This window comes from Oncorhynchus tshawytscha, linkage group LG25 (genome assembly GCF_018296145.1).
Source record: "Oncorhynchus tshawytscha isolate Ot180627B linkage group LG25, Otsh_v2.0, whole genome shotgun sequence".
Classification (NCBI taxonomy): domain Eukaryota; kingdom Metazoa; phylum Chordata; class Actinopteri; order Salmoniformes; family Salmonidae; genus Oncorhynchus; species Oncorhynchus tshawytscha.
The window spans coordinates 13,572,696-13,596,575 of record NC_056453.1 but is presented as its reverse complement, the minus strand read 5'-3'; the positions used below and the strand labels follow the sequence as shown (position 1 = coordinate 13,596,575).

Below are 23,880 nucleotides of genomic sequence, written 5' to 3'. Positions count from 1 at the left end.
CATTGTGTATGAATATACAACTTTTAGAGTAATCCTTAACTCCAATAAAACAATCTGAAATAGTAATATAATAATTACATAGTTAAGAAAGGATTTAGCAAGGCATGAAGGTGGTAACATTCTATTCAACTGTCAAAAAATAAGTTTGAAAAAACTCATCTGTTATGCTCTCTCCTTTGTGCAAATGCATCCAACTTTTCAGTGTCAATCAAATCCGTATCAATCAAATCAAATCGAACATGAACCACACAAAGGTTTAGATATCCTATATGTCTCTGTGTCCACCTTAATTGAGGACAAACACGTTGTGAATTATGGTCCCATAAAGAAGTTAAGTTATTTCAAGTTGTAGAAACAATATATGAAAGAGCAGGGCACAGTAGGCTCAGAATTACATTGAACAATTAAATGGTTCATTTAAATTGTTCATACTGTTGTTATAACCAATTTATGTAGACCTACAAGAAAATGATTGAACACAGTTAATGTTAAGAAGCATTTTTGCCACATATTTAATAAACAAGTCATACATTCAATCAGTCTGAGAAAGTGCTTTTGATAGAGAAATATGTATTTGATTTCTATTGATAAATAAATACTATAAAATAGCAGTCACGCTGGCATAACTAGGAGTATAACACGTATACAAAGCATCACAACTGACACGGTATGTAACAGAAATGTGCAAAGTCAAGTGAATAGTTCTAAATTAGTAGTACACATTTCAAAAGGAAGGCACAACAAGTTGTTTTCTGTGGTATACTGTCATAAAGCTATTTGTACTGTAAATGTCAAGTTTCCATCATATTATACTATTTAACTACTGTAGGCAGCATAAATATGAGATGCACAAAGTCATCTGTCTATGGGTCAACAAAATATAATTGCTAGCTGTGACACATTGCACAAAGCAAATCTTTTAAAAATCTTTGCATTTTGTAAAAAATAATGTCACACTTAACATTTCCACAAAAAAACTATTCTGACCAGTAGTGTATTAAAATAAAGGACATCAGCCCATTTTAAATAGAAATATATGCTAATATAAGCTTAGCTGATTAACCTCAGTGTCACGCCCTGGCCTTAGCTTTCTTTGTTTTCTTTATTATTTTGGTTAGGCCAGGGTGTGATATGGGTGATTTATGTGTTTTGTCTCGTCTAGGAGTTTTTGTAGATTTATGGGGTTGTGTTCAGTTTAGGTGTCTAGGTAAGTCTATGGTTGCCTAGATTGGTTCTCAATCAGAGGCAGGTGTTTATTGTTGTCTCTGATTGGGAACCATATTTAGGCAGCCATATTCTTTGGGTATTTTGTGGGTGATTGTTTCCTGTCTTTGTGTTTACTGCACCAGATAGGGCTGTTTCGGTTTTCACGTTTATTGTTTTGTAGTTTGTTCATGTTTGAGTTTTCTTATTAAAGAACCATGAACTATAACCACGCTGCGTTTTGGTCCGCCTCTCCTTCCCAGGAAGAAAACCGTGACACTCGGTACACGTGCAAAAATGGTTCTACAGTGCCTTCAGAAAGTATTGATACTCATTGACTTATTCCACATTTTGTTGTGTTTGAGTCTGAATTCAAAATGAATTAAATGTATATTTTTTCTCACCCATCTACACACAATAGTGAAAACGTGTTTTTAGAACTTTTGCAAATGTATTGAAAGTGAAATAAAGACATATCTAATTCACATAAGTATTCACACCCCAGAGTCAATACTTTGTAGAAGCACCTTTGGTGATGATTACAGCCTTGAGTCGTCTTGTGCAAAGCTGATACAGACATACTCATCTATATTTGGGGATTTTCTCCCATTCTTCCTTGCAGATTTTCTCAAGCTCTGTTAGATGGAGAGTGGCGGTGAACAGCAATCTTCAAGTCTTTCCACACATTTTCAATGGGATTCAAGTCTGGGCTTTAGCTGGGGGCCTCAAGGACTTTCAGATTCTTGTTCTGAAGCCATTTCAGCATTGCTTTTGCTGTATGCTTGGGGTCATTTGTCCTGTTGGAATGTACATTTTTGCCCCAGTCTGTTGTTTGCACTCTGAAGCAGGTTCTCAAGGAGTTGCCTGTATTTGGCTCCATTCATTGTTCTCCCTATCCTTACCAGTCTCCCAGTCACAGCCGCTGAAAAGCATCCCCATAGCATGCTGCTACCACCATGCTCCACGGTAGGGATGGTGTTCAATGTGTGATGAGTTATTGCTGTTTTTTCCAGACTTCCAGGCTTTACATTTAGGCCAAAGACTCAAATTTTTGTCTCATCAGACCACAGAATATTTTTGTATTTCACTTGCCTTTTTGGCAAACTCCAGGTGTGCTGTTGTGCCTTTTTCTCAGGAGTGGCTTCAGTCTGGCCACACTCCCATAAAGCCCAGATTTGTGAAGTGCTGTAGACACGGTTGTCCTTCTGGCAGGTTCTCACATCTCAGCCAAGGAACTGTAGTTCTATCAGAGTGGTCATTGGGTTCTTGGTCATCTGCCTTACCAAGGTCCTTCTTGCCTGTTTGCTCAGTTTGGTCAGACGGACAGCTCTAGGCAGAGTCTGGGTAGTTCCATATTTTTCTTTATATCTCAGAGATCTATGGACAGTTCCTTTGACTTCTTGGTATAGTTTCTGCTCAGACATGCAAGTTGTAGTGACATCTAAAGGATGATCAAAGGAAATAGGATGCACCTTAGCTCAATTTGGAGTGTTATAGCAAAGGAGTGTAAATACTTATGTTAAATTAATTATTTCTGTATTTTATTTTCAATCAATTTGCTTATATTTCTAAAAACATGTTTTCACTTTGTCATTATGGGGTTTCGATTTTGAATTCAGGCTGTAACACAACAAATTGTGCAATAAGTCAAGGGGTATGAATACTTTCTGAAGGCACCGTATATAGTGCCACTGCCAAATAAGGGTAATTTGTCTTGTAACCATAGTGGAATCCTTTTTGAAGGTTCTATAAAGAACCATGTTCATGAGGTTCTAAATGGAACCTTTATGGTGCTATAAAGAGGGTTAGCCATATTATATTACCTTTAAAATGACATGGGTGTTAATATTGTGTTAATTTACAAGTTAAATCAGGTGTGCTAGCTCTGGACCGGCTGGGTGGTCCCTGAGGAGATAATTGAGATTTAGTCAACCGTTGACACGAGGCCTTACATAAGTCTCTCACAAGACACTATTTATTACTGGCCAGTCATATTTAACATGCAGTGACATAATACAACAGATTATGTCAACTGGAATGACACTCACTCTCGGCTGCACAAAAAAAGCTGTGAGAAAACCACGCCCCAAAATATTAGAATGAGCCACCTCCCCTACATTTGAATTATCATTAAAAGATTAAAGCACCGTTTTCTGAACGGCAAAGAACCATTGAAGAGCTCAAATGGTTATTTTGAGTCCTTATGGTTCCACATAGAACCATCACCCTTACCAAAGAACCCTCTTTTCTAAGTGTGTTGATGTAAATACTAAAACATTTCCAGTTTTGTGCTCAAAACCTCACTGTAACATTTGGATGTAATATTGCTTCTTTGGTTTACATAACACTCTTGACTGCTGAACATGAACATATTAATTGATAACCTTTCATTTATTCCTGGAATCAAATATTTGTCTGATGCGTGGTTCGCGGCTCTTTCTTGGGTGTGTGTTGCTGTACCACTTCCTTAGAGCCACACCACAGGTACTGACGACCACACAACATGCCCCACCGAGACTCCACATGGTGGGCTTACGGTTGAAAAAAAAGAACTGGAAAATAAAGGCCAGGACCACGTCAACGGTCCTCATCAAGGCCACAGGGCCGGCCTTCTCAATCTGAAGTGCTTTGGTGAGGAACGTTTGGCCAGCAATACCCAGGATTGCTATAAGCATAAGGATCCACCTGTCTCTCCCACAGAATGGAATGGTCCATTCACCAAGTATAAACAAAGTGATGACACACTCAATGAAACCAATGACCGCATAGTACCATACAGACAGATAGTAGTGGACGCTTTTGCCCATTTTCCTGAGTATAACTAAAGTGCAGGCTGCTCCTAACGCTCCACCAAAGGCTGCAATAGTCCCCTTGAGATGATTGGTGTAGTCTCCCTCTATTCCCTCTCTACGAGCACCAAATATGAAGGGAGGCCTGGCTATCATTATGACACCAGCCAGTGTGAAGACAGTGAAGACACAGTCCCAGATTGTGCATTTCTCTTTGAGGAAGATCCAGGCTAACAAGGCGGTGAACACTGGGTTGCTGAACATGATGACTGTTGCATCAGCCAGGGGCATCTGCTGTACTGCATAGAACAATAGGATCATGGCGTTGGAACCCAAGAACCCTCTCATCACCAAATAGATCCGCTTGTCTCTTGGTCCAAGGAAGCCAGTCCTGAAAAACAGAAAATTGATAGGTTAAATATTTGTATGGGATTATCAAGGTTCAAGGGGTCAAGTGGTCCAATATAGTATAAGTACAGTTATGTAATAACTTACTTGTAATAGATAAGCATAGGCATCACAAACAGCATCTGGAAGAAGCAACGAATGGCACTGATTTCTAGAGCATGGACTCCATCTATTGTCTTCACCAGAAGAGCTATAATGGAGAAGAATACTGTTGCCAGCAGGCCATAAAACAGGCCCAGTCCTGGACAATGTTTATTCTCTGAGGACAGAGGGAGAAGGACACATGAACTGGTTAAAATAGCTTGAATGGAACTGAACATTAACCCACTAAGAGGGAAGTAATTTAATGGTTGTTTGTCTGAGATGGGGAAGAGGTACAGTACTCAAATGTGATATCAAATGCCACTTCGTTGAAAAGAATCCCTGTTAAAGCTTAGTTACTGGCAGCTTCTTGACAAATTGAAAGCTGCACGGTGATTTGAGGTGTTGAATATTATTAGATATATCTATCTACCTGGGAGTTGGCCTGTCACACACTGTACCTACTAAATGGAGTGAGACTCAAATTGAACAGGAAGTATAAGAAGGGGCCATTTTAGCCTGTACTGACTAGATATATGGAAAACAGTGTGGAAGGACGCAGAAGAGCATTACTCATCTGAGAACAGACAACACCATTGTTAGACTTCCTTGTGAGTTTGATTAACACCCTGTGGGCACTGCAGGTGCTCATTCTTTCCCATTTTGTAATCATACTTTAAATCAGGGGTCTCCAACAGGTGGATTGCAAGCTACCAGTAGCTCGCAGCACACCTACTGTATCAATAGCTCGGCCAATCTATTCTGAAAGTACATTCATTTTTTCATGTGTTCCATCTGTCATAAACATAAAGCTCCCGGCTACTATCCAATCAAAGTCACATTGACAATATCCCTGGTTAGGCACTTTTGTCTTTAAAAGTCAAACGTAACACAGTCTGCCAATTAAATTCCAGCAATATTTCCTCTGTCTGTTTGGTGTGCACGTCTAGCTAGGCTGTATAGCTGGCTATTTGTATGTAACCAGGTCAGTTGGCCCAGTATCTCTGTCTGAGAGACCTCTCTAACGCCCAGGAAGCTCAGATTCAAACTCCCATTCACCAGCTCTGCAAGCGTTATAAAAAACGTTCGTTACTCACCAAATATGGACTATCTCATTTACTCCCATTACGGCCAGTATGGACATCCAAAAAAGGTATAATTATAAATGTACAAGCAACAGAAAAAAATGCCTCTTCGGCACCACCATTGTATTGAGCTGTTGTAGACCTCCGACGTGTGCGTGGCAGAAATATGTGAATTACATATGCATTTTTTTTCCCAGTTACTTGTACATTTTTATTTAGACCTTTTTTGGAAGTACATACATACAGTGCCTTCAGAAATGATTCACACCCCTTGACTTTTTCCACATTTTGTTTTGTTCCAGCCTGAATTTAACATGTATTAAATTAATATGTTTTGAGGCCTACTAAGTGGTGCAGTGGTCTAAGGCACTGCATCGCAGTGCTAGTTGTGCCACTAGAGATGCTGGTTTGAGTCCAGGCTCTGTCGTAGCTGACCGGGAGACCCATGGAGCGGTGCACAATTGGCCCAGCGTCGTCCGGGTTAGGGGAGGGTTTGGCCGGGATGTTCTTGTGCCATCACGCACTAGTGACTAAGGCATCTCAGTGTTTGAATCCTGGCTGTATCAAAACTGTCCGTGATTGGGAGTCCCATACAATTGGCCTAGCATCGTCCTGGTTTGGACGGTGTATGCCGCCATTGTAAATAAGAATTTGTTCTTATCAGACTTGCCTGGTTAAATAAACAAATAAAATAAAAACACTGAGGATTTCCAATGCCTTGCAAAGAAAGGCACCTATTGGTAGATGGCTAAAAATAAAAAAGCAGACAGTGAATACCCCTTTGAGCATGGTGAAGTTATTCATTACACTTTGGATGGTGTACACGACAAAGATACAGGCGTCCATCTTAACTCAGTTAAGGAAACCTCTCAGGGATTTCACCATGATGCCAATTGTGACTTTAAACAGTTACAGAGTTGAATGGCTCTGATAGAAAAAATGGAGGATTAATCAACAACATTGTAGTTACTCCACAATTCTAACTTAATTGACAGAGTGAAAAGAAGGAAGCTTGTACAGAATACAAATATTCCAAAACATGCACCCTGACTGAAACAAGGCTCTAAAGTAATATTGCAAAAAATGTGGCAAGTTATTCACTTCACCTGAATACAAAGTATTATGTTTGGGGCAAATCCAACAAACACATTACTGAGTACCAACCTCCATATTTCCAAGCATAGTGGTGGCTGCATCATGTTATGGGTATGCTTGTAATTGTTAAGGAGTGCAGAGTTTTTCAGGATAGAAAATAAATGTAATGGAACTAAGCACAGGCAAAATCCTAGAGGAAAACCTGTTTTTCTGCTTTCCACCAGACACTGGGAGATGAATTCACCTTTCAGCAGGACAATAACCTAAAACACAAGACAGTGAATGTTCCGGAGTAGATGAGTTTCAGTTTTGATTAAATCTACTTGACCTGAAAATGGTTGTCTAGCAATCATCAACAACCAATTTGACAAAGCTTGAAGAATTTCGAAAAGAATAATGGGAAATTGTTTCACAATCCTGGTGTGGAAAGCTCTTACAGACGTAACCAGAAAGACTCAAAGCTGTAATCACTGCCAAAGGTGCTTCTACAAAGTATTGACTCAGGGGTGTGAATACTTGTGAATGAGATTTCTGTATTTCATTTTCAATACATTTTGCAAAAATGTCTAAAAACATGTTTTCATTTAGTCATTATGGGGTATTGTGTATAGATGGGTGAGAACATTTTGAATTCAGACTGTAACACAACAAAATATGTAATAAGTCAAGGGGTATGAATACATTCTGAAGGCACTGTACTGGCCGTAACGGGAGTAAAGGAAGATAGTTGATCAGTGAAACATATTTGTTGAGTACAGAATGTATTTTGATATTATAACACTTGCAGAGCTGGTGAATGGGAGAGCTTCCTGGGTGTTAGAGAGGTCTCTAACGCACATCAATTTTTGTCGTTTCTCTATGAATAAGTGTAATATGAGAGTAAAAAAACAGAAAAGTCCCATACCAGGATTTTTTACTGAAAACAGAATTTGGGAAAACACAGAAGATTATTTTATGAGGCCTGTCATTCCAAATGCCGTTTATTAGCCATTACACTGAGTGTACAAAACATTGCCCTCAGAACAGCTTAAATTGGCTGGGGAATGGACTCTACAAGGTGTCGAAAGCGTTCCACAGGAATGCTGGCCCATGTTGACTCCAATGCTTCCCACAGTTGTCAAATTGGCTGGATGTCCATTGGGTAGTGGACCATTCTTGATACACACGGGTAACTGTTGAGCGTGAAAAACCCAGCAGCATTACAGTTCTTGACACACTCAAACCGGTGTGCCTGGCACCTACTTATCATACCCCGTTCAAAGGCACTTCAATCTTTTGTCTTTCCCATTCAGTGAATGGCATTCGCCCTCTGAAAGGCACACATTCTCTGTTCTCTCAAGGCTTAAAAATTCTGCTTTAACCTGTCTCCTCCCCTTCATCTACACAGCTTGAAGTGGATTTAACAAGTGACATTAATAAGGGATCATAGCTTTCACCTGGATTGACCTGGTCTGTCTGTCATGGAAAAAGCAGTTGTTCTTAATGTTTTGTACACTTAGTGTATCTTACCAGGTATAACAGAGCAACCTCTTGTTACCGGGGAAGAGGGAAAGAGTTGCAGGGTAGAGAAGAAGACAAGAATGTTCCTATTTGAAAGCTATATATAAAAATATAAATAAGTAGCTACTACACATTTTTTAAGTAGAAAAGGTTATAAAAAATGATAGACAAGGTTGGAGACCCCTCCCTGCCTATTAAATTATAAGGGAGAAACTCATGTTACATGTTTTTAAATAAATGCCCACCATCCTAGAGGTTTGAGCTACATAATATAATTAATCCTGGTGGGAAATGTTTAAACGGATTACCATTCAATAATTCATAATCCGACAGATTAAAGTGGGGGTGAAGCGGCCACAATGATGCAACGTAGGCTATTAGCTAGTTTAATCTGAAAGAGTTTGTGAGGCAATGTTTATTACCAGTATAGTAATTAGAGAACCACGATTAGGTCCGTTACATAACGTGCTGCTACGGAGGTCGTCATTGGCTACTCCGCTGGTTATAATTTCTCATTCCCATCTACCTCAAAAGGTCATACAACTTTGCCTAGATGGAAGCAGATCCAGTCATGAAATGGACTGTGTTAATAAACCGCAAACAAGTGTGTTCAAGTGGTTACGTTGGTAGACCTCTAAATATAGCTAGCTAAATTATATAAATGATCTCTAGTTTTAGCTTGAAGGCTACCTTTGGCAACTGTGTCTCCTGGTTCCGTTGAGATGGGATCCCCGCCGCCGCCAATTCTACACCACAAGGGAGGACATAATCTTTGCTTCGCACTGCTTTCCACTGTTCTAGTCCTTGCCTCTTCATTACCCCGCTCGTCATGACTGTTACTTTGTAAATTAATCCTCTCAGTAGTGTGTTCATCGTCGTCGTCATCGCCAACTTTGTGAAATACAACTTTAATGTCCCCCTGTCTAAGGGGAATGGCCGATAGAACTCTGTCGTCTATACTATTACTGTCCTTCAAATCCCCCATTGTAAAATGCAACTGCAACAGGTGAGCATGCCTTGGATGTATTTTACACCCTTTATGTCTGAGGGTGAGTGAGTTGTCAGACCGGTTTAATATGTAACCTTAGTGGCCACTGTAGTACCATGCAATAGTTACTTTAACCACGGGGGACAGCTCCAGTGGGCAGCTCTCCGGGGTCATGGCTAGAAAGGATCCAGCGTTTGTCAAATTAACCTCAGATTTGACTTTTGGTAGCAGGTTAGGAGAATTCGTTTTGGGGTAGGAAAAGAGTTAGGGGTAGTTAAAATGCACACAAAAAAAAACTTTTGACGTTAATTTGTCAAAAGATAGATCCCTTCTAGCCGCGCTCAAGCAAATGACATACCGGTAAGGGGCAAGCCAGTTGGCCAACCAACACGTTACCCTAAATTCAGGTCTAGTTCAAAAAACGGTTCAACCTTCACCTTATTAAAAAAATATGAAAGAATAGTGGACATTATTGGGGTACTAAACTAAAGTGCTGTTCTTGTTATAGAATGATCAAGATTTGAATATGTGTAGGCCTGTGGAGGCTGGTGGGAGGACCTATAGGAGGATGGGCACATTGTAATGGTTGGAATGGAGTTTTTGGAACAGGGTCAAACACAGTTTCCATACGTTTGATACTGTACCATTTATTCCATTCCAGCCATTACAATGGAGGATGGCTCCTATAGCTCCTCCCACCAGCCGCCACTAGTGTAGGCTAATGCAATTGTGATGTTTTATTAAACAAGGACATGAAGATAACGCATTTATGGTTTTATGAAATGTGTTTATTACTAGCCTACTATACATAAAATACAGCTAAATTAAAAACAAGACACTTTTACTACAGATTAGAATACACATGTTTTTTGTAGTATTGCAGTTATATATCTTGGCCTACATTAGGTTAAATTCAAAATGTAATTTCAAAATCTAAAACTAGCTCCATATGAAAGATATAACATGATTGGAGTGGTCCCCTCTACATACAAAATGCGGTATCGTATAAATTAATTGGTTCATTATAAAAACGTAAACATTTTATTTGGCAAATTGTTCGTCAATTAAATGTTCAATTTAACATTTGAGTTACATTTGAATGTATTCTTGTTATTTTCTTTACCTAAAGCACAGCTATTGTCGTAGTGTAGGGCTTAGTTGCAGTCAGTCAATAATTGCTTTGTCTACGAGGAAGAAAAGAGGAGAGTGCTGTGAAAGAAAGGGATACAGTAGATGTTTCTAGCAAGGCATTCATCAGGAATTCTTATTAGTGGACTATATCATGCATATAGCCCTACAGTATAGTCATCCCCTCCAGTGTTCAGTGATACTGCATTTATCAACTACACACTCCTTAATTGTTTTCATTAATTAATTATTACTCAGGTCAATCATTATGTGCTCGTATATCTGAGTTTTCCCTCTAAAGCTGGAGGCCAGCAGAAACTCTCTGTTGTCAATGGACACCACAGAGAATGCCCTTGGTGCCTGGATGTTCAGGTCCTGGAAGTGAACAAATTGGCCCCTCTTCAAATCCCACTGATAGACCTGCGTCAGGGAGTAGTCGCTGCCGAGGATGGCGTACTGCCAGTTGCCGATGGAGACTGGCTGGAAGACCATGGAGCCCCGCGAAGGCATTGTCTGTACCTCTTTGAACATGGCGCCGTCCCACCTCATCACCTTGGAGTCCCCAATAAAACGCGTCAGGCAGATGAAAAGATCACTCTTCACCTTGAAGTGCTTGACCGCATACACGTCCTCCATTTCGGGGATATCAGTGCGCCTGTCGAACTGCTTCAGACTCTTGCTCCACTGGTAGATGACAGGCCTCTGGGAACTGCTGGCTAGGATCAGATGGGGCTTTCCAGAGATCTCAAGGTACTCCACATCTGTGTCACGGTACCAGATATGGAGGGACTGGTGAGAGTAGAACCCATAGCCGTTCCACTTGTACACTGTGGTATAACCGGCCTTGGAGCTGTCGGCGATCACGAAGAAGGACTCACCGTCTATGAGGAAAGTCTCAATGTCATTAGGTTTCCTGATTTTTAGGATGTCAATATCCTGGATTTTGATGAATTTGTTGGCTGAAATGTCCCGCTTGTAAATGTGAGAGCCACCAAAGAGCTGGGCTACGAAGATGAACAGCTGATTATCAATCACCATGGGTTTGCATACCACAGTGGATGTACCTGTAAAACAAGGACCAAAAACAAAGTATTAGAACATAGGAACATGAAATCAACATTTGCGAGAAACACTAAATACATATACACTATACATTTTAGGATGCACAAGATATAGTACGACACTGTATTCATGGCATATCATTTCGACATCTAGTGATATAAAATAAACATTGCTCACTTTGAATGCTGTCATAGGTTCTGAAAACAGTTTCAACGTGATCCCATTCCAGGAAGCTGCATGTTCCAGTAAAGGGCTGAGCAAACACAACAAACGTATCCATACCAAAGGTAAAGGACTCCACTGAAATGGACTCAAACATCAGTGGCTGATAAGAGGCAAACTCTGCAATACAAAACAGATGTAATGTTTCAATGTTTATTCGCCAAGTGCAAAACCGGTGTAAGACAGTACAGTGAAATTCTTACTTGAGAGCTATTTCCCAAAAATGAAGCAATACTAATGTAGATCATAGAAAATGGAATAAAAAAACAAGAAGTATGATGTAAGTTGAACACAAGAATGCAAGTACAGTGCCTTCAGAATGTGTTCACACCCCGTGACTGTTTCCACATTTTTTTTGTGTTACAAAGTGAGACTAAAATGGATTAAATTGTCATTTTCTTGTCCACTCAAAATACTCTAATGTCAAAGTGGAAGAAAAATTGAATACCCCTTTGAGCATGGTGAAGTTCTTAATTACACTTTGGATGGTGTATCAGTACACCCAGTCACTACAAAGATACAGGAGTCCTTCCTAACTCCATTGCCGGAGAGGAAGGAAATCGCTCTTGGGAGGGGGTACCCAAAAGGCTAGAGTCAGCCCTGGACATTCATCTAATGTACAAGTAGGGTGAGTCAACATGTTTTTTCTTCTTGCTCGCACGGTGCACACACACACACACAAGCAGAAATCAATACCATGGACGGCCACATGTTATTTAGCAACGTTGATTGGACTAAAACATTTTTGGTATCTTTAAGTTTGTTTTCACTGTATTAGACTAAGCATAAAATCGAATTTGTCACATGCTTCATAAACTAACAGTGAAATGCTTACTTACGAGCCCTTCCCAACAATGCAGAGAGAAATAAAAGAATAATAATAAATAATAACACGAGGAATAAATACACAATATTTTTTTAAATGTTTTGGCAGTGTTTACAGCCTCGAGTCTTCTTGGGTATGACGCTACAAGCTTGGCACACCTGTATTTTGGGAGTTTCTTCCATTCTTCTCTGCAGATCCTCTCAAGCTCTGTCAGGTTAGATGGGGAGCGTCGCTGCACAGCTATTTTCAGGTCTCTCCAGAGATGTTCGATCGGGTTCAAGTCCGGGCTCTGGCTGGACCACTCAAGAACATTCAGAGACTTGTCCTGAAGCCACTGCTGTGTTGTCTTGGCTGGTCATTGTCCTGTTGGAAGGTGAACCTTCTCCCCAGTCTGAGGTCCTGAGCGCTCTGGAGCAGGTTTTCATCAAGGATCTCTCTGTACTTTGCTTCGTTCATCTTTCCCTCGATCCTGACTAGTCTCCAAGTCTCTGCCACTGAAAAACATCCCCAAGCATGATGCTGCCACCGCCATGCTTCACCGTAGGAACGGTGCAAGGTTTCCTCCAGACGTGAAGCTTGGCATTCAGGTCAAAGAGTTCCATCTTGGTTTCATCAGACCAGAGTTTCTCATGGTCTAAGAGTCCTTTAGGTGCCTTTTGGCAAACTCCAGGTGGGCTGTCATGTACCTTTAACTGAGGAGTGGCTTCCGTCTGGCCGCTCTATCATAAAGGCCTGATTGGTGGAGTGCTGCAGAGATGTTTGTCTTTCTGGAAGGTTCTCCCATATCTACAGAGGAATTCTGGACCACTGTCCGAGTGACCATCGGGTTCTTGGTGACCTCTCTGACCAAGGCCCTTCTCCCCCTATTGCTCAGTTTGGCAAGGGCGGTCAGCTCTAGGAAGAGTATTAGTGGTTCTAAAATTCTTCCATTTGAGAATCATGGAGGCCACTGTGTTCTTGTGGACCTTCAATGCTGCTGACATTTTTTGGTACCCTTCACCAGATCTGTGCCTCGACACAATCCTGTCTCGGAGCTCTACGGACAATTCCTTCAACCTGTGGACTTGGTTTTTGCTCTGACATCCACTGTCAACTGTTGGACCTTATATAGACATGTGTGTGCCTTTCCAAATCATATCAAATCAATTTAATTTACTACAGATGGACTCCTCTATCAAGTTGTAGAAACATCACAAGGATGCTCAATGGAAACGGGATGCACAATTTTGAGTCTCATAGCAAAGGGTCTGAATACTTATGTAAATAATGTATTTCTGTTTTTTATTTTTAGTAAATAATGCAAAAATGTAGAAAAACCTGTTTTTGTGTAGATTGAAGATAAACATAAATCATTTAATAATTTTTTGAATAAGGCTGAAACGTAACAAAATTTGGGAAAAGTCAAGCGGTCTGAATACATTACGAATGCACTGTAGGTGGGCTACGAGCCACTGGTAGCTTGCGATCTACCTTTTGGAGACACCTGGACTAAGGTGTCTGGGATGATGGAGTTGATGTGTGCCATGACCAGCCTTTCAAAGCATTTTATGATTACAGATGTGAGTGCTACAGGGCCATAGTCATTGTGACAGGTAGCCTTTGAGTTCTTGGGAACAGGAATGATGGTGGTCAGCTTGAGACGTGGGGATTACAGACTGGGACCAGGAGAGGTTGAAAATGACTGTGAAGATGCCAGACGTTATGAGAACCGTCTGGCCCCGTGGCCTTGCGAGTATTGAACAGATTAAAAGCTTTACTCACGTCGGCCTCAGAGCAAGATCACCCAGTCCAATGAAATGGCGGGGGCCCTCATGCACAGTTTGGTGTTGCTTTTATCGAAGCGTGCATAAAATGCATTGAGTTCGTCTGGTAGAGAGGCATCGTTGGGCAGATCACGGCTAGGCCTTCCTTTGTAATCCGAAATGGACTGTAGCCCCTGCCACAAACGTCGAGTGTCAGAGCCGGTGTAATAGGATTCCCATATTGTCCTTTTGTCTGTTTGATGGCTTTAAGGAGGTTGCAGCGGAACTTCTTGTACGTGTTCGTGTCAGCCATAGTGCCGGGGTTGGCTGTGGTAGCCCTGTGTGTGCAATATTTCTGTCCTTTATTTTAGCACTTACCTCAGTGTTAATCCAGGGCTTTTGATTGGGGAAGCAGCAAACCTTCACTGTGGGGAAAGCGTCTGCAATGCGTTTCCTGATGATGCCGGTGACTGTGGTTGCCAGCTCGTTGATGCTATCGGTGCAGTCCCAGAACATATTCCAGTCAGAGCTAGGAAAGCAGTCCTGCAGTATAGCTTCCGCTTTGGGTATCATTTATCTACCGTCATTGTAAACAAATGTCCACGGAACGCGTCATGGGTACTTCCTGTTTGGGCTTCTGTTTGTAAACAGGAAGCATGAGTCATGATCTGATTTGCCTAAGGGGGGATTATGGTGGGCCTTGTATGCTTGCATGTGGGTTGGGTAACAGTGGTCTAGGACTTTATCGCCCTTAGTGGCAAAGGAGACGTGTTCATAGAAGTTGGGAATCAAGTGTCTTAGTGACACGGAAATAAAATTACTGGCAACAAGAAAAGCAGCCTCGTACAGTTTGTTAAGTGCCAGCTTGTTGTTGTAGTAGGGCCTGTGATGGAATATATACATCAACACTCTCGAGAGGTAGGAGGGTCTGCATTTCACCATCGTGGAAATTCCAAGACGGCTGAACAATACATTGTTGGTGATGAAGAGACATACCCCTCCCCTATTGATTTCCCTGAATCCAATGTCCTGTACGCTCAGTGAATGGAGAATCCACCGAGTTGGATAGCTGCGGGGGGTCTGAAAGCCATGTTTCAGGAAAACAGAATATTGCAGTTACGAGAGTCCCGTTGACAGCAAAGCTGCGATCAGTCTTCCATCTTATTATCAAGTGGCCAATAGAATACAGGGAAGTGGTGGCCGGTTTTCCCTTCGCCTTAGTCCCACCAGGATGCCCGCTCTTCTCTTTTTCGCCTGCATTTCCTCTTGGGTAGCCCGAAGATTGGGTCAGAGGTACACAAAGAGCCCAGGGCAGATGACTTGAAGTCGAAGTTGATAAGGATTACCATCACTACCAGAGAAGGCAACATTACTGGCATTCTTCCTTGGTGACTGTTTTTAGTGTTCTGTAGGCTACTCTAGGTACATACTCTACAGTATTAGTGTTATCATTTTCACTTTATCCTAACTTGTAATTAATTTACAGTCTTTGAGTCTATTGTGTAATGGCCACTGCTGAATAGCATGAAGCAGCAGTGGTTAAGGAGATTAACATTGCAAGATGTGCACTGCATAGTCACTTTAACTCTTCCTACATGTACATATTACCTCAATTACCTCGACTAACCTGTGCCCGAGCACATTGACTCTGTACCGGTACCCCCTGTATATCGCCTCGCTATTGTTATTTTACTGCTGCTCTTTAATTATTTGTTACTTTTATTTCTTATTTTTTACTCATCTATTTTTTTCCTTAATAACATGTATTTTTCTTAACTGCATTGTTGGTTAAGGGCTTGTAAGTAAGCATTTCACTGTTGTATTCGGCGCATGTGACAAATAACATTTTATTTTATTTTAAATAATTGCACCAATCACCTGCAGTTATGCAGTCAAAAGACCCGGGCACAAGGTCATTGATCAGTTTCCCTTGAAAAAGCGGGGGCCCACTGCAGAGGATCTGATCAACCATCGCATTGGTGGTATGCATCCACTCCACCAGCCACTTTAGTTTGCAGTCACATTCCAGGTTGTTCCCTTTCAGATCCCTGGTAAAACAGGTTAACACAGTATGCATAAATCAAAACCTGAATATTTTAAATGAAAATAAAACACTTTTTTTTGTTTTACATAAGTGCACTTTAGATGGCGATGTTGCAGATTAAGCGGCTGGTTATGTGAAGAAAAGAAAAAATACTCACACTTTCACCAAAGCATCCATGCCCTTGAAAACATCTTTGGGTAATGTACTCAGGTTATTATAGGCCAGGCTCCTGATAAAAAAAAGAAAGGAAAACATTGTGTTTTAGACCACAAAATACAGTATGTCCTGAATCAACACAATACATTGTGTCTGACTTCCAAAAAGAGTTGTTCTTGGAACTCAGCATTATGTTTCCCCCTGTCACTGGGTGGGCCCTGACGGTCACTTCGGTCCAGAATGAGTAAGGAGGAGAGGTTACAGAGCAGATATCATGTTTTGTTTTGCACCCCAGGACATATTGTTCTTGGTTATAATTTGATTGTCAAGAGTACACAGTACACTCAGACAATCTACTGAAAATAGTGAAAGGCGATACATTCTTAGAATAACGATTCGGCAAACTTATATGTCCACTCATGTTTGTATTTTTTTTTCTATACAAAGGAGTGTAGGGGAAACGGGATGGTGGTGACACGGGACAGTTGTAACACTTGCAATTCCTCCAATCAGGAGCGAGGTAGAATCATATGATTCACTGTGCACATGCTCAGTTTAGTCCTGAATCCTTATGTGAAAAAGCTAGTCACTGTGATAAACTGCAAATTCTATTGACAGAAATCTGATTTTGAGGTAAGAAAGTCATTATTTTGACCGAATGTGTTTTTGTGATTGTATAAAAGTGTAGCTTAATTCACCGAACTTATATCAGGTTTATAACCAGTCTGTGTAGAGATATTTGATGCAAGTTAGCAATGGTAAAGTTTGAACATTTAGCTAAAATGGAAGCTAGCTAAAGGCTGCAAGGGTCAGGGTTAGTTGTAAACATGTTACAATTAACCCCGACTAAAACTGGATGTTTTTGGTACATGTCTTTTACTTTCAGCATGCCTAGATCATGGAAAAGAAAGACAGACAGGGGAGTACCTCTCCACACTTTGAAAAGAACGTAAAATGATGTAACAGAGCGGTGGGAATCAATCAGATCAGTTGCAAAGTTGTATGGCATATGTCATGTGATGCTGTGCAGATTCTGCAAAGAGAGAAAGAAACCACTGGAGAAGGGGTCGAGAGAGCTTGTAGGCTACCGTAGTGGAAACAGGGTCTTCGTTGACGACCAGGAGCAGAAGTTGTCAAGAGTATCTCTTAAGGGCAGCTGATTTATGCCCACTGTGCCCACTGCTATCCATGCCACCTCTCCAGCTGCCTCCCAGGCCACCTCTCCAGCTGCCTTCCAGGCCACCTCTCCAGCTGCCGTCCAGGCCACCTCTCCAGCTGCCGCCCAGGCCACCTCTCCAGCTGCCTTCTAGGCCATCTTTCCAGCTGCCTTCCAGGCCACCTCTCCAGCTGCCTTCCAGGCCACCTTTCCAACTGCCTTCCAGGCCAACTCTCTAGGCCAGGTGGAAATACCTGATTACTCTTCTGATTTCAACCCAGTTGATGTACCCATTCAAGCACTCAGAAGGCAAAACGAATGTTGCTCTTCCTAAAAGAAAAACAGATCGAAAGAAGCAAACCAAAACAAACCACACCAAACAACAACAAAAACTGTCCTGCTTCAGAATTTTAAAAAAAATAAATAAAGCAGATTGAACCAGAAGATTCAGATTCCTTCATCGAGGAAAACTTCTGCATGGAGTGCATGGAGCACTTTAACAATTCCAAGTCCGAGGAGGTCTGGTTGCAGTGCTAGGAATGCGAATTATGGAGGCACCAAGCCTGTACCACAGTCGCAACTGTGACTGATTAAATGCTCAACATACAATCACACACACACCAGAAATGTTCAGGTGTTTAGTTTAACCTAGTTGTTGTCTGGTTGAGAAAGACCATTTAGTGGAGGGTTAAATAACATGCATAGTTAAAATATTACAAAAAATTACATTTTTATTATTTATATTTATTATTATTTCTGCCAAACAAAATGTTAAACATGGCAATGTTGCTCTCATGGTCTCAATGAAGGCGTTCAACAATTAGTTGCATGTCATGATTTATGAACTTTTTCAATCTGTTACAATTCACCCCAAGCACCCAGATCATGGGGTAGATTGTAACACTTCACTCCTTGTATTTAAGACAACACCATGCATTTGCAGTTTGTATATATAATAAAGTGTTACAACCATCCCCAGTCTCCCCTATTAGCAAATATTCTGATATGAAAACTGGAAGTATTCCCAGTCAGCGAGGTCACCAAGTTTACATAGACCCACCACAGTGTCCTTTGGCAACTTGATATGGCAGAAGTGAGGGAGGCTAACCTTGCTTAACATCACTGAAATAGTATTTGCATCATATGCAGTTTTCACAATAATACAACTGAGGTACATTTGGTTAACATTTGAATGTAACTAGGGGAGGCCTCAGTGAACAATGGTTTTGATAATGCTATGCAACATGGGAAAAGCAACAAAGGTGCGGACTAGAGTCACATGACTTTGACTGAAGTCACAAATTTGATGACTTGAGACTGGATTTGGAAACTCAAGACGTGGAACTCAACTTTGCCTTGAGACTGATGACTTGAAATGATCTGGCCAGGTTGTGTAATGTTTTGTCATTCATCTTGTGGGACACTTACTCTCCATGCAGCCAGAGACGTTTGACCAATGACCAGACATCAGCATTGGCGAGCAAAGGCGCATTTCCCGATTAGTGACCATAAAGCGCTTGTTTCATTTTCTCTGGTTTTGTTTGTCAAAAAACTGAGTAGCCTGTGTTCATATTATCCATATAAAATACAGTTTAGCAATCTGCAACGGATCTTTGCCAGAACAATAGGCTACCTGGTGATTTAATTGTTCATTTTCATATTTCAGATGATAGGCCTTGGTTGGGTGAATTATATACCTCAGTGGTGGGTACTGGTTATATGTCTAAAGATAACTAACCTAGCACTTCCTTCAATACTTATAGGATGAAGATGTAACATATTAAATAAATCACAATATTTATGAGGAAGAAAAAGGCTACAGACAGACCATGCCTTCCAACTGATCCTCAACCTCCGCTGCATAGGTGATAGGTGAGAATTGTCTGTTAATTGAATGATTAGAATATTCCGACCTGAAACATATAATTGTATGCAATTGATTATAATGTATGAAATCATAATCAATAAATGTGTAGTCATAGTCAGAATTAGGTCAAAACAATATGTCTTTATGGTATTTCAAACACAGACTGTCTTGAGCTTGGTGCCGACCTGACTAGAGATTTGGGAGAGAACTGGGAGTACGTCTCAAGGACAAAGTCACTATCTCTGTCGGCTGAGAAGTGAGACAGACAGTGTGTGCGTAGCAGGACATGTGTATGCGTATGTTTGTGTGTACGTAGGTTTGTGTGTATGTGTGGGCATGAGAAGTCAGTATAAAATTAATTGATTTGTATTCTTGACTTCAGAACGTTCCCGTGAATAAACATGTATCTTTGGTAGACTGGGCCTCGGTCTGTTTTCGTTTCTATCAGTATCTTACAAATCCTGATAAAACAGACTGAGGATAACATAATTGAATTGGTAAATGAATAGGAGTATAGAATTCTCCTGACAATAGGCTACAGGTAGGCGGTGACATTGCAAACATGAATGACGTTCAGCTCAAAATGCTGGTGGAAAACATCGTTTATTTGTGAATATTGCGTTTTAAAAAATGCATCACCGTTTACGGCTGTAATGACAGGCAACATTCGCGCAGCGATTGTGCGCGCTTGTTCGACCTGTGTGCGTGCGCGTGCTTGTACGTGATCACCAAACAATATTTGGAACTGAATGTATGGCAATCCTCTCCCTACAATTTGACGCAAATCAGCAATATGTTCGCTCGTTCATAGGTTCACAAACTCGTTGATCCGCAACCTCTAAAAATGAGTGTTTCAAAGCTTGCGGGTCAAAAAGTTTGAGAACCTATGATTTGCTGTAAACTATAGGATCGGGTGCGTTGGATTGTCATATGCAGCTCCAAAATTGTTCGGTGATCAAAAATATTAGGCTAACTGTTTACTTTGCAATCTCACCCGCAATGTGGCGTCAAGCAACTATTACTAGCATAGGCCTACGGATCTTTTGGTAAGTCAATATAGCTTGAAATGCATCATTTACTTTTGAAGCTTGCATTTGGAATTTGTTGTTAAAATGAATTATTACATCATCAAAATGTGTTGTTGACAAAATAATGAAAAATGTCTGTCTGGTAGCCTCAATTGACAAATATTTGTATTTGAACAAGTCATTGCATATATAGATTTTTTTTTTTTTAATCTTGATTTGAGACTTGACTTAATAAAAAACGTGTGACTAAGAATGCACGTCTTGGACTTGACTCGAGACCCGACTCGTTCTACTTGGGACTCAACTTGAGACTCAGACATTGAGACTAGCTTGTGACTCGAAAAATGTTCAAGTATGGTTAACACAATATGCAAATGACACAAGTCCATTGTTCTAGCACATTTTCCATGATTTCGGATTGTAAATCAAGTTTAAAAAAAGGACATTCTTATACTTACAGGTGTATAACTGCTTTTAGGCCCCGGAATGCATATTGTGATATTGTTGCAATTTTGTTGTTTTCGATAAACCTGTGAATGAGTTAACATTTAATAACATATTTTGAGATTGAATCATCATATGATGCATTTGAGGATCGTATCCAATAGAGAAAGTACAACTCACAGGTACTCCAGATGCGGTAGACCTAGGAATGCATCCTCATCAATTGAGTCAAATGTGTTGGCAGTGAATAGGCTGTTAAGAAAATAGTTTACATTCCATCATTTCTATGACATTTTTGCTTTTACTCACACTTGAATATAAATATTTCACATTGTGGTTGAGTTTCCAAGCAACCCACTGCGAAAAAAATGTGAACCACTTCATTTTCATGTAGCCTAATCCTTCTGTTCACACTTGTAATGTTTTCTTACTCTGCGTTTCCAAAACAACTCTGTTTCACAAGCCTATAACAATAACATATGTGGTCCCAACATAACTTGTCATAACATAGCCTATTCAGTATTATTCATATTGCCCACAAACTCTTGACTCATTTTGCATCATTAGGCATGAGGGAAACCACCATGCCACAAATGCATGTTTTCCTGAAATGTTTTCACACTGTAGCCTATCATGGTGAGATATGGGTGGGTCCTCAGACAATCGATTTACTGCAGTGGAGTAACAGTATTCCCGAGAAAAGTTTTTGGTTTCATTTCATTGGGCAGTTTTTATTTCAGCTAAGCAGCCAATATCCTACGCCCCACTGAGTTCATGTAGTGTGTTATTACATAATCCTGCTCTTCCTCTGAGGGAGCAGAACTGTGCTTTGTTAATGCACATGGACCATCATGTTAACGTATATTATAAAACATCGTTTAGTAACGTCAAAACTCACAGAAGATGTAGCGCTGGAGAGTGTAAGAAGCTTCCTCCAGTGATTTGGGTGAATCCTGATTTGAGAAAAGATCTGAATAGAAACATGGTAGAAAATATTCACGTTATTGATAATATATCAACCATTTAATTTGATTGTAGCCGTACATTATTTAAATTAGCTGCTTGGTTTGCGGTGTTATTTATTCATTTCAACATGTTCCTAATACTCGACAAAAGAGAGATCATACGATATCCCCATCATAATGCCATTGCCAATATTATTATTTAAATAATTTACAATATTTAATTCCAAGCACTTACAAGGAAAAGACATCAGGTGGAAAGCTGTGAGGGACCGATCTTATATTTTCACACAATGCATTATCTTTGGTGCACGTACAAGATGCGGGGCATCTAGGTTGCTTCACTCTTCTGCTCTCCGCTAAAAGCAGGATGGTGGCGACGCAAAGCAAGACCGTGCATTCTTTCAGGGTTTTGTTTCCATATCCCATCCTTTTGGTGCTCTCTGGTGACAACCAGTCCGTCGAAGATTTCTGAACATGAACCTCAATTAAATATCCAAACTTAAAATGTTTCAATGTCAAATCTTGAATGTCTGTATTTGCTTCGAGTTATGCAGTGATGCATGCAGCTTGTATCTCAATGACCAGGCACTCATCCAAAAGATTCGTTCTGCAAGGCGCAGTATGTAAATGCAGGACAGGGAAAATACTGCAAACGTCACCGATCCTTGGACGGATTAAAATCCTCCAAAATACGTTGTCATTCCAAAAGTGAAAATGTACACAATGTAGGCTACACAATTTTATATTGTATATTTTTGTTACTAGGTTGGCTCTGTGTTTTATTATGAAGCTCTGACTGAGCATCTATTTGGCTTGTGCATATATATAAGAAACGATGAAAGCCTCAGTCCCTGGAGAGAGAGCTCAGAGAGCTGCGCTTATTTTATGACTAGGTGGTATGGAGCCCCACAGTGGAGGTGTCCTAGTACCCATAAAACGTAGCTGTCAAACAGGAAAATGGTTCCAATTGTTTTTCCACCATTCATTTTTTTTCCATAGGGGACTTTAGAAACACAAAACAAGGGCTGTGTTTCGTATAGGCTAACCCTGGCGTAACGTTTTCATAACCATGTACATTTCTCTGACAATGTGACTTATCAAAATAATTGGCTCTATATACACTCAGATTTGAAAATGCTAATTAGCATCGAAGTACACTTCACACAAGACTACAAATCCCTGCAAGCTACTGCACGTCATCTCTAGCTGACACCTTTGCTAACAGTCATTGTCAATTTAAAACCTGCACAAGACACTTCACAGTTCAGTCCATTTAAAGCAATGTAGCCAATTATTCATTACTACATTTAGCTAACATGATATCATTAATACAGAGATTCTTACCTTTGCCTCGATTCAGTCTTCTCCGGATCATCGTGGCATTTGTAATTCTTTATGAAAGCCACATTAGCAGCTAATTAGCATTTTTGGGGGGGGTAAATACAGGCAAATATATTGATAAGTCACCTTGTCCTAGAGAGATTTACACGGTTATCAAAACATCACTCCAGGGTAAGCCTACACGTTACACACATTTGAAGTGTTTCTAAAAAACTCTATGGGAAAAATGAATGGTAGGATTTATGGGTTTTTCTGCGTTCAAAACAACTGGGAACTTGGGGAAAAACAAGCTCTGACTGGGAAAAATAGATTTGAACAGTCATCCAACTTGGAATTCCAACTCGGGAACTCTGGCCTCGTTCTAGTTCTACGACATTCCGACTCGAAGATCACTGACATCATGATTAGACTTTGTATTTCTGAGAGTTCCCAGTTACCATAGCAGGTTAGGAAAATAAATGTAGTAGGATAGGATAATTAGGTTAAGGTTAGGTAAAGGGTTAGCTAAAATACTCTCCTAACCAGCTACGAAAAGACACTTCCAGTCGTAGCTGTACTCCTTCTAGTCACAACCGGGACGCAGGCTATTATTAATGCTCGCACAAAATCCATGAATGTTTCATGCGGAACGGCTCCTATTCATTAGGAGGATCTGTGGAAACAGCCAGTGGGACATCCCTAATGTAAACACTAACTTTAGCCCCTACCCTTACCCTAACCATCCTTGGGACATCCATACCCTACATAAGG

The 23,880-nt window shown here is 40.6% G+C and overlaps 2 protein-coding genes across 3 annotated transcripts; both read right to left on the bottom strand.

Moving 5' to 3' along the window:
* Nucleotides 1-1,954: 1,954 nt before the first annotated feature.
* LOC112224256 (solute carrier family 35 member G1) lies at nt 1,955-9,364 on the bottom strand. Its single transcript, XM_024387704.2, has 3 exons — nt 8,852-9,364; nt 4,488-4,659; nt 1,955-4,383 (listed from the first exon to the last, which is right to left on the bottom strand). The coding sequence occupies exons 1-3, from the start codon at nt 9,144-9,146 to the stop codon at nt 3,591-3,593; spliced, it is 1,260 nt and encodes a 419-aa protein (XP_024243472.1). The 5' UTR covers nt 9,147-9,364; the 3' UTR covers nt 1,955-3,590.
* A 551-nt stretch (nt 9,365-9,915) lies between these two features.
* LOC112224255 (leucine-rich glioma-inactivated protein 1) lies at nt 9,916-22,543 on the bottom strand. Of its 2 annotated transcripts, XM_024387703.2 has the most exons (8): nt 22,025-22,542; nt 21,723-21,794; nt 21,005-21,076; nt 20,839-20,910; nt 16,331-16,402; nt 16,008-16,177; nt 11,517-11,681; nt 9,916-11,341 (listed from the first exon to the last, which is right to left on the bottom strand). In XM_024387703.2, exons 1-8 carry the CDS (start codon nt 22,213-22,215, stop codon nt 10,521-10,523), a joined length of 1,635 nt encoding a protein of 544 aa, XP_024243471.1. In that variant the 5' UTR covers nt 22,216-22,542; the 3' UTR covers nt 9,916-10,520. The 2 variants fall into 2 exon arrangements, with proteins under 2 accessions (XP_024243471.1, XP_042161889.1); XM_042305955.1 differs by lacking the exons at nt 20,839-20,910; nt 21,005-21,076 and having other exon boundaries at nt 22,025-22,543.
* Nucleotides 22,544-23,880: the final 1,337 nt, after the last annotated feature.

Bases quoted from the DNA above. Each gene is read 5' to 3' on its own strand.
- LOC112224256 (XM_024387704.2), bottom strand. From the start codon at position 9,146: ATGGGGGATTTGAAGGACAGTAATAGTATAGACGACAGAGTTCTATCG. The intron at 4,660-8,851 runs GTAGCCTTCAAG...CTCTGTCCTCAG, and splicing joins AGGAGACACAGTTGCCAAAG to AGAATAAACATTGTCCAGGA. The intron at 4,384-4,487 runs GTAAGTTATTAC...TCTGTTTTTCAG, and splicing joins CCTATGCTTATCTATTACAA to GACTGGCTTCCTTGGACCAA.
- LOC112224255 (XM_024387703.2), bottom strand. From the start codon at position 22,215: ATGGGATATGGAAACAAAACCCTGAAAGAATGCACGGTCTTGCTTTGC. The intron at 16,403-20,838 runs GTAAGTATAAGA...TTTTTTTATCAG, and splicing joins CTAAAAGCAGTTATACACCT to GAGCCTGGCCTATAATAACC. The intron at 11,342-11,516 runs GTGAGCAATGTT...CTTGTTTTACAG, and splicing joins AACCTATGACAGCATTCAAA to GTACATCCACTGTGGTATGC.